Raw genomic sequence first — 14,576 nt, forward strand, 5'->3', positions numbered from 1 at the left:
GATTACATTACATTCTATTTGCCAATGCTGTCACCTTGGTCAACCTTTCTCAATATGCACAAGACCGCCAACATTTGTTATCCCCAAACTTAACTAATTATAGCTCTTGCTTTCACATCCAAGTCATTAATGTACAGTAGATCCAAAAGAGGATCCCAGCAATTTCCTGCTGTACACCTCTGGTCACAGATTGAATGAAAAGTATCCTACCAATGCTGCCCTCCACTCCTGTTATCAAACCTTGGGTCCCATAGACCCTAACTTTCTGGACCCATCTTGTCAAATGCCTTACTGAAGTCCATATGGACAGGACTACATACTGCCTTTGGCAATCTTTACTTCCTCAAGCTCCATCCATTTAGTAAGGCAGTATTTCCCCTTCATAAAGCCATGATCTATTTCTGATCAATCTCTGCCTTTCCAAGTGTATATAAATCCTTCCCTTAGATTTTTCCAATAATTTCCTTACAGTGACCTGAGTCTCACCAGCCTGTAGTTACTTGTCTTATCTCTGCTGCCTATAAATGTATGGATATTTTTCCTATATCCATGCACAAATTCTGCATTCATCTCTAATAGGCTTTACACTTCACAATCGGGTTTAAAATCACCAGCATATGTTGTGGAAATTTGTTGTTATGCAGCAGCAGTGCAATGTAATACATAAAGACTAATTTACTGTGTGTATGTTTATAAAAAGTTGAATAATCGTGCAAAAAGAGTAGTGAGGTAGTGTTCATAGGTTCAGTGTCCATTCAGAAATCTGTTGGCAGAGGAGAAAAAGCTATTCCTGAATTGTTAAGTGTGTACCTTCAGGCTTCTATACCTCCTCCCTGATGGTAGCAATGAGAAGAGACCATGTTCTGGGTGTTGGGGATCCTTAATAATGGATGCCACCTTTTTTTTTGAGGCATCACTCCTTAAAGGTCCTGGATGCTGGGGAGGCTAATGCCCATGATGGAGTTGGCTGAGTTTACAACTTTCTGCAGCTTATTTCAATCCTGTTCAATGCTCCCCTCCCACTACACCAGACGATGATGCAGCCAGTTAGAATGCTCTCGACAAAATCTCCTCAAACTCCTAATGAGATATAACTGACTTTGTAGCTGTATCAGTTTGTTGGGCCCAGGATAGATTCTCAGATGTTGACACCCAGGAACTTGAAACTGCTCACTCTCTCCATTTTTGATCCGTCTATGAGGATTGGTTTGTATTCCCTCGTTGCCCTTTCTGAAGTCTGCAATCAATTGTTTGGTGTTACTGACACTGAGTGCAAGGTTGTTGTGACACCACTCAACCAGCTGATATTTCCCGCTCCTATACACTTTCTCGACACCATCTGAAATTCTGCCAACAATCAGCAAATTTATAGATGGCATTTGAGCTGTGCCTAGCTACAGTCATAGGTGTAGAGAGTAGAACAGTGGGCCAGAGGTTCTCCATTATTAATTATTCTCTACCTTTCCACATTTATAAAAGATCTTTAATTTCACCATGATTTTACTTGAACTTGCATGCATCCTTTTAATTTTCTCTTAATTTCACTACTGTGGCTTTTGTAATGCTCCAGTCTAGGGGTGGCAAAGCTGTGGCACACATGCCTAAGTTGTTGATTTGTGGCATGCAGAGCTACCCCTCAATTATTTTGACCCAACCCATAATAAAAAGATATATAGTGATGATCTTTACTGCCAAATGAAGCAGCAAATTGTTTTACTTTTTTATCAACCCAAAAGCAGCAAGATGTTTTCACAGAAAAACATCCCATGTTGGCTTGGTGCCAGCTAGACAGCTGCGAGAAAATATGATTTTGGATGATATGTTTTGAAATTCTTGCAGACCTGATGTATATATCAGTGTTTGGATACAATACAGTTATAATAATGTTCAGAAATGTATTTTCCAGTTGTCTTTTTAAAGATTAATAATTTTTGAACAAGTTTTCTAAAATGCTTCATTTATTGCAATTTGTCTCTTATAGTAAAGCAAGAAATACATGTAAGTAAGCAACAGGACTTGTTCTTTTTCCCCAAATCCATAATGTTGTTACTAATATATTAATCAATGAAATGATTAATGAGCTTCCACTTCTTGCTTTACCAGGCTAATATGCTTCATGGCATCCAAGCATATCTAGATTTTGGAAGTCTCACCCCTAATATCTTTCTTGACTGACTCCTGCCCTGACACTAATTTACCAGTTTCCTGTTTACTTTTGTAAAATCTTAAACATCCTGATTAAAGTTGTGTATGTTTGGAGCTATTTGTTCCATTTAACAAGATGGTTACAGATGAACAAGTCCATTTTGCCTATCTTTCTTATTCCAGTATTCATCTTTTTAAATGATAGATTGAGTACTTTTGCCTATTTTTTCCTTGGAAATCTATTCCATTCATTACACATTGCATGAAGAATGATTTCCTGAAATAAAATTTTTAAGACTAATCTTTTACTAGTTTGAATAATTACTAATCTTTTACTAGTTTTATTATCATGCTCCCACCATTATGTTTAAAGTTATCTTGTATTAAACTAAAAGCATAAAACTGCAAGTGCCCTACAAAACAGACAAATTGTCAACTGTTCTCCCATCACAGGTATGGCCTGTCTGCTGAGTATTTTCAGCATCTTGCTTTTTGTGTTAATCTGTTCCTTTTCCTTAACAACCTTATACACCTATAAGATCAGATGTTTTTCATCAAATTGAAAGACTCTAGTCTGTGCAGTCTTCCCTTGTATTGTTAATTGCAAAATAAGCTACAACTTGTATAAACATTTGAGTGTTATATAAAAATAGAGCAATCAGGGTTCAATTTTATTAGGACTGATGTTCCAGGAACATTTCTGTAGAGAATTTTGGAAATGTATCAATTCGGAGTAAATTGATCATCAATATGGAATTCTACTTTGTCTCGTTCTCTTGGAGCTTATTAATTCCAGAACTTGTACTGCTGAGGATTCATTTTCTCCATTTCCATCTTTTATTTAATGTTCACTTTCCAGGTGACAAAAGTTTTACATTGGCTGCAAGTTTTACTCCTGTCATTTGACCATAATGTAGCTTAATCACATTGTAGAGCACCCTTGACCATTGCTAAGGAGTGTGGGTACAGCCCATAATAAATTCTTTTTGCACAGTGTGCAGGGGCAGTGATTGCAAAAGTGTTACCCTTCCATTGGGCTGTGTGATACTTTGTATTGTAAATTCCTGAAGAAGACTTCTGGAATTTTCTGCTGGGCTTGATGCCTTTTGGGTTAGTAGGTAATTGCCAGGAATTATTAATATATAGAATTGGGTTTGAGCTGAGCAGCGATTGTGGGGAACTGAGGCTTTGGATCAAGAGGCTTTGGTGAGAAGAAGTAGCGGATAGATTGAGGTTTCTGTTAAATTTCTGTTTCTTTACTAGTACCCAGTTAAAGCAGCAACAGTAGATTATAGAGCAGTGGTGTGCTCCTCTTGCAAGATGTGGAAGATCTGGGAGACCTAATGGCTGTATCTGTGATAAATGCACGTGGGTACAGCTCCTTTCAAACGATGTTACAGACCTGGAACTGAAGCTGAGAGAATGAGAAGTTGATAGGTGGGAGCTACAGGAAGACGGTCAGCCCTAAGTTGCAGGAGGCAGGTTGCTGGGTGACTAGTAGAAGAGGGAAAGGGAACAGGCAGTGCAGTGTGAAAGCTGCAAGAGAGCAGTTGTGATTGGGGATTCAGTAGTTAAGGGGACAGATAAGAGATTTTGTCACCATGAAAGAAACTCCTAGATGGTATGTTGCCTTCCAAGTGCTAGGGTCAGGGGCATCTCAGATCAGGCCCACAGCATTCTTAAGGAGAGGGTAAGCAGCCAGAAGTTGTGGTACACATTGGTAGCAGCAACATAGGTAGGAAGCTAAAAACAGGACCTCCAGGGTAGAAATCTCTGGGTTGCTGCCTGTGCCACATGCCATTGAGGGTGATTTGGCAGATAAATGTGTTGCTGAAGAAATGGTGCAGGGGGCCAGGTTTCAGATTTGTGAATCATTGAGCTCTCTTCTTGGAAAGGTATGACTTATACAAAAGGGATGGTTTACACCTGACCTCAAGGGACCAATGTCCTTGCAGGCAGTTTTGCTATAGCTATTGGGAGAGGTTTCAAACTAATTTGATAGGGATGGGAACCAGAGTGATGGGTCAGAGGATAGAGCAGTTGGTGTAAAGGTAGATGCAGCATATAGAAAGACTGAGGGAGGATATGTATTGAATAGGGCATAAATGTAGTTGGGTGGGTTAAAATGTATTTTTTTTAATGGAAGTATCAGGGACAAGGGTGATGAACTTTGAGCAAGGGTCAGTACATGGAACTATGAAGTTGTTGCTATTACAGAGACTTGGCTGTCACAAGGGCAGGGACGACTGCTGGCTGTCCCAGGGTTTAGATGTTTAAGAAGTGACAGGGAGGGAGGTAAATCAGGGAGAGAGTCTCAGCTGCAGACAGGGAGGATGTTAAGGAGGGATGGTCCACTGAGTCAGTCTGGTGGAATCAGAAACAACACGAAAGGAGCAATCACTGTTGGGAGTGTTCTATAGACTCACCCCCCCCCCCCCATAGCAACAGACACCGAGGAGCAGGTCAGGATTTTAGGAAGGTGCAAAAATAACAGGCTTGTTATAGATGACTTCAACTTCCCTAATATGGATCGACACTTCGTTAGTTCAAAAGGTTTAGATGGGGTGGGGTTTGAAAGGTGTCCAAAACGTGTGGACAAGCTGACTAGAGGAGAGGCCATGAACCTGGTCAGGTGACTGAAATGCTCATCCACTGAGAATTCTGAGATAGTGACCACAATTCTGTGACCTTCACTATAGCCTTGGACAGGGCTAGGAACAGATGGTATGGAAAGTATTTAATTGGGGGAGGATGAATTATTAAGTAGGAATTTGGGAGTGTTAATTGAGAACAGATGTAATCAGGAAAATAGACCAGGGAAATATGGAGGTTCCTTAAGGGGTACTTGCAGAGAGTCCTAATGAGGTTTCTCCCATTGAGGCAGGGACAGGATGGTGGGGTGAGGGAACTGTGGTTGACAAGAGATGTGGAACAGCTAGTCAAGAGGAAGAAGTGTACTAAGGTTCGGGAAGCAAGGATCAGGCAGAGCTCTTGAGAATTAAGAGGTTGCCAGGAAGGAGCTGAAGAATGGATTTAGAGCTAGAAGGGGGCATGAGAAGGTCTTGGTAAGTGGGATTAAAGAAAACCCCAAGGTGTTCTATACGTATGTGAAGAACAGGAGGATGACTAGAGTGAGGGTAGAATCGATTAGGGGTGGAAGAGGAAATGGGTGCCTCAAGGTAGGGAAGGTCCTTAATACTTAGTTTTAGTATTCACCAGGGAGAGGGTCATTGATGTTTGTGAGGACAGTGTTAAGCTCACCAATATGCTGGAACATGTTGCTGTTTTAAGAAAAAGATGTACTAAACTTTTGAAAAACATTAGGGACTGGATGGGGTATACCCCAGATTACTGCAGGATGCAAGAGATGTGCCTTTGGTGATCTTTGTTCCAGGTGTAATACCAGAAGATTGGAAAGTGGCAAATGTTATTCTTTTGTTCAAGAAAGGTCATAGGTATAGAGACCAGAGAGTCTTAGATCAGTGGTGGGAGTACTATTGGAGAGGATTCTTAGAGATAGGACTTGCGAGTATTTGGAGAAGCTTCGTCTGATTTGGGATAGCCAGCATGGCTTTGAGGGCTGGTCGTGCCTCACAAGCCTGATTGAATTCTTCAAGGAAGTGACAAAACAAACTGAATGTAGAGCTGAGGATGTGTTGTATATGGATTTTAGTAAGGCATTTGACAAGGTTCCCCATGGTAGATATCCACATTGAGAAAGTCGTGGGGCATGGGAGCCAGGGAAACTTGAATGTGTGGATTCAGAATTCACTTGCCTACAGAAGACAAGATCGTAGATGGGTCATTTTCTGGCTGGAGATCAGTGACCAATGGTGTTCTGTAGTGGTCTGTTCTAGGACCCCTGCTCTTAATGAACTTCATAAATGTCTTGGATCAGGAAATGGAAGGGTGAGTTAGTAAGTTTGCAAACGACAAAGGTTGGTGGTGGTGCGGATAGTGTAGAAGATTGTCATAGGTTACAACAGGACATTGATGGGATGTAGAGCTGGTCCAAGAAGTGGCAGATGGAATTCAATCTGGAAAAAGTGTGAAGTGATGCACTTTGGAAGGTCAAACTTGAAGGCAGAGTACATGGTGAATAGCAGGATTCTTAGCATTGTGGAAGAATAGAGGGATCTTGGGGTCCACATCCATAGATCCCTCAAAAGAAAGCATATGATATGTTGACTTTCATTAATCAGGGTATTGAATTCAAAAGCTGTGAGGAAATATTGCAGCTCTGTACAACTTTGGTAGACCATACTTGGAGTATTGTGCTCAGTTCTGGTCACCTCATAAGAAGGATGTGGAAGCTTTATAGAGAGGGTGCAGAAGAGATTTACCAGAATACTGCCTGGATTAGAGAACATATCTTATGAGGATAGGTTGAGCAAGCTAGGGCATTCCTCTTTGGAACAAAGGAGGATGAGCAGTGTGTAAGTTGATTTTAAAAAGGCATAGATAGTATGGACAGCATAATAGTGATTGGAGAAAACTATGGGGGGGGGGGGTTGGAGGCATGTGTGTTTTTACATGGTGGCTGTGTGGAGTGCACTCCCAGGGGTGGAAGTAGATCCATTAAGGACATCAAAGACTCTTTGGGCAAATGGATGAAAGAAACATGAAGGCTATGTGGAGGGAAATGGTAGTGATCTTCGTGTAGGTTAAAAAAATGAGTACAACATCATGGCCTGTACTGTACTGTTATTCATTGAGACCAAACAACCAGAAATATGCCTCTAAACACTTGGGTGACCAAGAAATATCAATAAGTAAAAACATTTTTGATGCCTACAATTTTATTTAATTGTATCCATTTATATTCATTTTTACTGCTTATGAAACCTGGGCTACCTAAAGCAAACACCTCATGGCACTGGAAAAGTGCCAGTAGTGCTGTTTCTGCAGAATCCTCTTCACTGGAACTGTACCCACTCATGATCTATCTATACCTTTCTGTAGCTTTTTATATCCTCTAGTTTCTTACTTACCTTTGCTTTTAGTGAATTCAGCCTCCATACCTCCTGTACCTTCATTTAAGTATAAAATGGAAAAAAAGGTTGAAGCCCCTGCACCATCCTTCGTGGTACAACATTTGATTCACCTTGCCAACCAGGAAAAGGATTTATGCCCACTGTCTTTTTCCTGTTAGCCAGCTCATTTTGAGTCTATGTCAAATATTATCTACTATGCCATGAGTTTTTAAATTGCATGATTACCTTAGATGTGGCACCTTATCAAATGCCTTCTGGAAATCGAAGCATAGAATATCAAACAGTCCTCTTCAATTTGCAGTCTATAACTTCAAAGAATGGCAATAACTTGGTCAAGTGTGATTTCCTTTGATTTTTGCCTGATAATCACATATTTTTCTAATTGCCTTGCGATAACATTTTAACAAGTGAATGTTCAAAGATACAAATCATTTTGGAATCAATATGTCTTTGTGTCATGAGGTAGCTAGGTTCTTGATTAGCCAGGGCATCAAAGGGTATGGGATGAAGACAGGGGAGTGAGGATGACTGGAAGAATTGGATCAGCTCATGATTGAATGGCAGAGCAGACTCAATGGGTTGAATGGCCTACTTCTGCTCCTATATCTTATGGTCTTATTTAGAATAGATCTTGTTCATTCTGTGTACTTTATAGATTGGTCACTAGCAAGCTTATTCTTCACCCAAACCCCAAAGTAACCAGTTGACTTCATAGTACATCTCTTACCAGCATAGGTTACTTTGTATTTCTGAATTAGTTGTGTGATATTGTCCATGGGATGCTTTTCAGTGATCCATTTAGTCAAAAGCACTTGAAAAGGTGAGGCATTTCTTAAGGCAACAGTAAGTTTGGATTTTGAGACAAATTTGCATATTTTTCCATCTGATGCTGAAATATTTTTGTCTGTCATTTAATCACCATTGTTAAAGCCAGAAAATGCAGAATTTAAAACGCACTAGGAATGGCCATGTCAGGCAGCCTGAGGGGAGTGAGAGAATACAAGTGTATTTCAATGTCACGTTAGTGATTTGTTTAAATTAGAACTGGGAAAGATTTGTTTTCAATATAACTATTTTGTTGATCATTCCATAGAAATTCCTCTTTAATATCAATGCAGAAATTCAGTATTTTTTGAATATAGAGCAAAGTCTCCAGTGAGGGTGTCTCTTAAATTGCATTTTATTTTGTACCTCTGAAATAACTTATTATTGAAACCATACTGATGTCCACTTCAGATGAAAAATAATACACCTTGTAAAACTTTGAGCATTCTCTGCATTACTGGTCTGTGAGTCTTTGATTTGTATCTCTATTTTTCTCGGTTCTGAATATCTGGATAGCACGGACCACTGGGTGTGTGCCATATTTATGGAGCTACTAAGCACATAAAGAGTGCCCTTAACAATTTCACGTGTTCTTGAGATGCATATATCTTGCATGGCCCACCGACTTTGTACTTATTGCTTACATTTGTGTACACTCTGTAATTTTAAGTTTTAAACTTTGAAATCAGTTTTGTTTATTATGGGCAATTCATTATTCAGGAAGACAGAAAGCAAATCAGGATGGATGAATGTGATTCATAAATGCAGCATTCACTAGTATCTGGCCAGGCAGCATCTATAGGGAAAAGCACTTTCGAAGTTTCGGGCTGGGACCCTTCGTCAAGTCCTGATGAAGGGTCTCAGCCCAAAACGTCAACAGTGCTTCTCCCTACAGATGCTGCCTGGCCTGCTGCGTTCCACCAGCATTTTGTGTGTGTGTTGCTTGAATTTCCAGCATCTGCAGATTTCCTCATGTCCACTAGTATCTTCTGTTTGATTTTCTTATTAAAATATCTTAAATATTTTTAAAGCCCAAATGTGTCTCTATTTCTGTTTTTCTCCTATGCAATGTTCCCCTCCCAACACTCTTCTCCTAAAGTGAGTTGTGTTTTTGATGTGTTTTACCCTGGAATTCAAATTGGGAATTTCATTTCTTTTAAAGCACTTAATGTTTTCTTGAATTACTAATTTCTCCATACATGGGCTTGGAGCTGGTTAACACAAACTAAGGTCCAATAATCTATAACCTACAATTTCACAAAGACAAGAACTGTGGCACCTCTTGTAAGATCTCATAATTACTGAAAACAATGCAGGTTTCCCAAGCCCCAAGCATGAGCTTATAGAAAGCAGCTTATTGTATCAGTAAGATTCCATAAGACCTAGGAGTAGTCAGATCATTTGCCACATCATGTCTACTCCGCCATTCCATCATGGCTAATTTAGAATCCCTCTCAACCTCATTCTCTTGCCTTTTCCCTGTAACCTTTGACACCCTGATTAATCAAGATCCCATCAAACTTCAGCTTAAATATACCCAATGACTTGGTCTGCACAGTTGTCTGTGGTAAAGAATTCCACAGATTCACTACCCTCCAGCTAAAGAAATTTTTTCCTCATCCTGTTCTAAATGAACATCCCTCAATTCTGAGGCTGTGCCCTATGGCCCAAGACTCTCCCACTGTAGTAAACATTCTCTCCACATCCACTTTATCCAGGCCTTACAATATTCAATAGGTTTCAATGAGATTCCCCCATTCTAAACTTAAGAGTACAGGCCCAGAGCCATCAAATGCTCCTCGTGTGTTAACCCTTTCATTCCTGTGATCATGTGAACCTCCTCTGGATCCCCACCAATGCCAGCACATCCTTCCTTAGATAAGGGGTCCAAAACTACTCTCAATACTCTCAAGTGCAGTCTGATCAATCCCTTATAAATCCTCAGCATTATATCCCTGTCTTTGTATACCCGGTCTCTCAAAATGAATGCTGACATTGCATTTTCTCCTTACTACTGACTTAACCTGTAAGTTAACCTTTAGGGAATCCTGCATGAAGGCTCCCAAGACCCTCTGCACCTCAGATTTTTGAATTTTCTCCTCATTTACAAAATAGTCCTTGCCTTTATTCCTTCTACCAAAGAATGTAATCACACACTTCCCTCGACTATATTCCATCTGCCACTTCGTTGTCTATTCCTGCAATCTGTCCAAGTTCTTCTGCAATCACATTGCTTCCTCAACACTACCTGCCCCTCCACCTACCTTTGTATCATCTGCAAATAGTTTTCAATAGTTTTCACCTTTCTGGAGTCTTCCTTGTAATAGAAGCTACTGCACCCTTAAGTAGGGAGCAGAAACTGTAATTTATGTTATACAGACAAATTTCTATTCTAAAAAGAGAACTTTAAGTCAGTAGCAATTCCTACTACTTGGACCATTGATATTTGCCTCCCCTCCTTCGCTGAGAGCACTTTACAAGAATTGATATAGGTACATCTGTGTGCCATCCTGCCACTTGCCAAATTTCAGATAATTTCCTCCAATGGAATCCTTCTGTAGTATTTAACTGTCTAAAATCAATCAATTTAAAAGAAAAATAGCTTCAGACCAAGCTGCTCTAAACCCAACTTTCCTGTGTTCTTGGGTAAAGATTAGTTAACCTTAAAAAATTTTTCTTCAGCAGAATGTTCACATTACCAAGCATGTTCTGTACTCTGCATCACTACAAAGTAGCTTTTCTATTTATTCATCGAATGTCTGTGTTGCAACTTCTGTTACAGTCAACAAGATTATTACATTAAGGGCCAATGTGTTCTGTCATGTGTTCTTTCAAATTTAAAGCTGCACATTTAGATTTTTCATTGAAAATATGCACGATGTAATCTTTAAGAAATGTATTAGTACTTCAGGACAACTCAAAGTATGTCATTAGGAAAGCAATATAAAGAACAGATCAAAATTACTGAGTGCTGTGCTTTTGATAAAATACAAAAACAGTTCCATGTGGCAGATTGTTTGTGGAAATTGAGATTAGGGGACTTTTCGCACTTGTTTTCAATACCCTATTGTCTGAAATAATCTAATTTGAACTGTAGAGTCATAATCCCTGATGTGTTGCATCTCCATTTACGCAGAAACTTAAAGTACAACTAGGGGGGTAAAAAGGTTTGAGAATTTTTTTTAAACAGGGAATATTGCATTTATAAAACAGCTTGAGCAAAAGCTCAAGCTTTTCAGAAGTACCAGCTGTATCTCTTGGCCTTCACAATAGAGTTCAAGTTCAAACAAGACCATGGAAGGATCTAAAAATGAAGCCTTTTCCTGATAATTGTGTAAAGGGGGTTTCTTTTTTTTTCTTTGTTACTGTTGGGAAAGGGTTTCCTTTTGTTAACTAGCAGGAATGCTAATTTACTGATAACGAGAATGGTATTCCTTTGTAAACCAAATGGGGATTAATGTTCTTTCTTCTGAGTCTAAGTTTTTGCTGGCGGGCTTTTGGGCAGATCGGCGCGAGGGGGTCGAGAGAGAGGACGCAATGCTCTAAGCTGGGCGAGGATCGGACCCCAAAGGGGGGTCCGAGGCCGGGAGATTCTCCGAGGGGGGGGGATGAAGCTAGATGTGCTTGGTTGACCACTCGGAGGGTCCTGAGCTGTTTGGAGAGTCGAGGAGTTCGGAGGGTCCTGAGCTGCGAGTCGAGGAGTTCGGAGGGTCCTGAGCTGCGAGTCGAGGAGTTCGGAGGGGCCAGAAGACTTCAGTAATTGAGCTCCAACGGTTGTGCACAAAGTGGTTTGGACTTTGATAAGTTTGGCGCCTTTTCTTTAATTTTCTCTTCATATATACTGTATCGTTATTAATCACTTAGTTATAGTAACATTTATAAATTGTACTCATTTAATCGCATTTGGTGTACTGTCTGGTTTTGGGCGAGGCGGGGACATCACACAGCATCCACACCAGCTGATTACCCAGTTTGGCGGGGCCGAAGGCAGCTCCCCCTAGACAAGAACGAGCTGAGCGAGCCTGAGGCGACCCGGGGAGTTACAATTGATTGAATTGATCTGCTCATATTTGCCAAACTTCATTATTTCCCACATGAAGGACTGTATTGCACTGGCATCATTTAACAAGGGGCAAATGTACTTTTAAAAAGATCCTTATTTATTTCAAAGCTTTTCATCCTTCAGCAAATAGTTTTTGTGGTGTTTGAATAAGGGACGTCTGTGTCACCACAAAACAAAGTTCTGTTACTGCATCTGAGTAAGAAAATAATGTCGCTTTCTCTCTGATATTTAAATTTGAATGCAGAGCAGTTAATTTTATTTCTTCATTGTTTATATCAAGTACAGTGGAGTCTGGTTAATTTGGAGACTTTGGGACCAATTAAGTGACTGCCCCGATTAGCCAAAGTTTCATGGAAATAGTTAAAAAGAGTTTTTTTTAAAAAAAAAGACCAACTGCCATTTAAAAGTTTGAAGTAAAATTTATTATCAGAGTACATGCATGTCACCACATAAAACCCTGAGGTTCATATTCTGCAGGCATACTTAGCAAATCTGTAAAACAGTGACTGTAAACAGGATCAATGAACAAACTGCAAATGCAAATATAAATAAATAGCAATAAATAACCAGAGCATGAAATAACAAGATAAAGAGTCCTTAAAGTGAGATTATCAGTTGTGGGAACACCAGAAATAGAATTAGTGTAGTTATCTCCTTTTGTTCCAGAGCCTGATGGTTGAGGGGTAGTAACTGTTCTTGAACCTGGTGGTGAGAGTCCTGAGGCTCCTGTACCTTCTACCTGATAGCAGCAGTGAGAAAAGAGCATGGCCTGGGTGGTGGGGATCTTTGATGAATACTGCTTTTCTACAGCAATGTTTCATCTAGATGTGCTCAATATTTTGGAGGTTTTACCCGTGATGTACTGGGTAATCCACTACCTTCATTAGGATTTTCCACTCAAAGGTATTAGTGTTCCCATATCAGACTGTACAGCACAAATTAGAACACTTCCAATACCAGTACTATTAAACTGCATTAGTTCCTAATAATTATTAATAGAGAAATTCATCGTGTATGCTGCCATGTTCGTTTGATGACTGTAAATGAACAAAATCAGCACAAACACCTAGTGTGGATAATGGACTGCTTTCATAGCATTCCTGCATGAAGTAATATCATAATCCAACAATAAATTTCCTGGCATCCTGTGTAGTCACTAGCTGAAGTTTAGATGTGTCATCTTCATCACCTTCGTCATCTTCATCACCTTCGTCATCTTCATATTTCCCATCTTGTTGTTTTGATACAATGCTTTTGGCAAATGCACCCTCCAAATCTTCAATTTCATTGTAACATTCAAGATGATTGTTAATACCTTTTTTAATTTGGCCCAGTTGGTAAAATGTTTTCAGCTGGTGGTGTCTCCATTTTGTGGCATCTTGGCAAGAGTCTGAAATGTTCGTCAAGATTTTTTAAAAAATCAATTATCAAAAATTACTTTTTGAATCTGTGTCTATCAGCCCAAATGGATAACATAACACAAGCACACACAACTGATGCTATTTTAAAACCACGGTATAGTGTGTAACGGCCACACCACTATACACAAATGATGCTAGTTAGAAACTGTTCAGCAAGTCTCCTGCCCAAATTAAGCAGCATAGTGTCCCAAATAAATGAAAGGGATCCTAGCTATTTAATCAATTAGTTTTTGTTCTTTTAGAGTTGTCCCAAATAAGCAGTTGCCCTGATTAACTGATGGCCTAATTAACTGGAATCCACTGTATCTGTCGGAGTGTGTTAGAATTGCAGTGAGATCATACAAAAGTGAAATAGAAAAGAGAAAATCCGTAATTCTGTGACTCTTTCCTGAACAGACCCCACTGGAGTTGTGTTTGACACACGGTCCAAAGCTGTGATGGCCCAGGGCGGATCTAATGACAAGATAAAGGAAAAGGTAATGGTATTTTGTGTATCTAGCTTCAAACAATAACTTGCATTTATTGGAGCAAAATAAAACTGGAAGTGTTGGAAATCAGAAACAAAGTAAAAGTGCTTTTGGAAGAGAACATGCTTCTCCTTGAGCTCGCCTTGGTGCTTGGAGCAATGTAGGAGCCAAACATAGGGAGGTTCAGAGTGGAAGTGAGGTGAGCAATTAAAATAAAAAGTGAGTGGGTTTATCTTACCTACTGAAAGAAGGCAGTCTGCAAACCATTTAGACAAACTGCATTTGGTTTCTTCAGTGTAAAGAAGACTAAAGAATGAGCATTCAATTTAATACATATTTATATATCATATTTAACAAAATGGCATGACAATAACATTTCACAACCTATGTTTGGTTAAACAAAATGTCCTTTACATTGTGAAATTTTAGTATTTTACTTACTACTGGCACTAAATTTAATTAAGCTTTTTAGGCCATGATGGGAATATTGACCTGTCCATAGTTGTCAACAGCCTTTCTGAACCTTTATAGTGCAAAAGCATTTAACAGTACTATTAAACAAATTTTAATTTTTTTATACATTGCTCTAGATCTAAAGTTATTTCAGTTATAAATTTATGTGGCACTTATTTTTTGGGAAATACTTGTCTAGAGTGCTTTT

At 39.5% G+C, this 14,576-nt stretch overlaps 1 protein-coding gene across 4 annotated transcripts in view; it reads left to right on the top strand.

Annotated features, from left to right (window-relative positions):
* The window catches only part of LOC132384617 (spermatogenesis-associated serine-rich protein 2-like), a 115,234-nt gene that overhangs the window by 40,886 nt on the left and 59,772 nt on the right, over positions 1-14,576 (top strand). For 3 of the 4 annotated variants that reach the window (XM_059955888.1, XM_059955886.1, XM_059955887.1), the window contains exon 3: positions 13,845-13,924. In XM_059955888.1, coding sequence (XP_059811871.1) covers positions 13,845-13,924 — 80 coding nt within the window. Of the gene's footprint in view, positions 1-13,844; positions 13,925-14,576 lie in introns of those variants that run through there. The other variant, XM_059955889.1, reaches the window with a different exon arrangement.

The sequence above is a fragment of the Hypanus sabinus genome, chromosome X1, assembly GCF_030144855.1.
Source record: "Hypanus sabinus isolate sHypSab1 chromosome X1, sHypSab1.hap1, whole genome shotgun sequence".
In the NCBI taxonomy this organism is placed as follows: domain Eukaryota; kingdom Metazoa; phylum Chordata; class Chondrichthyes; order Myliobatiformes; family Dasyatidae; genus Hypanus; species Hypanus sabinus.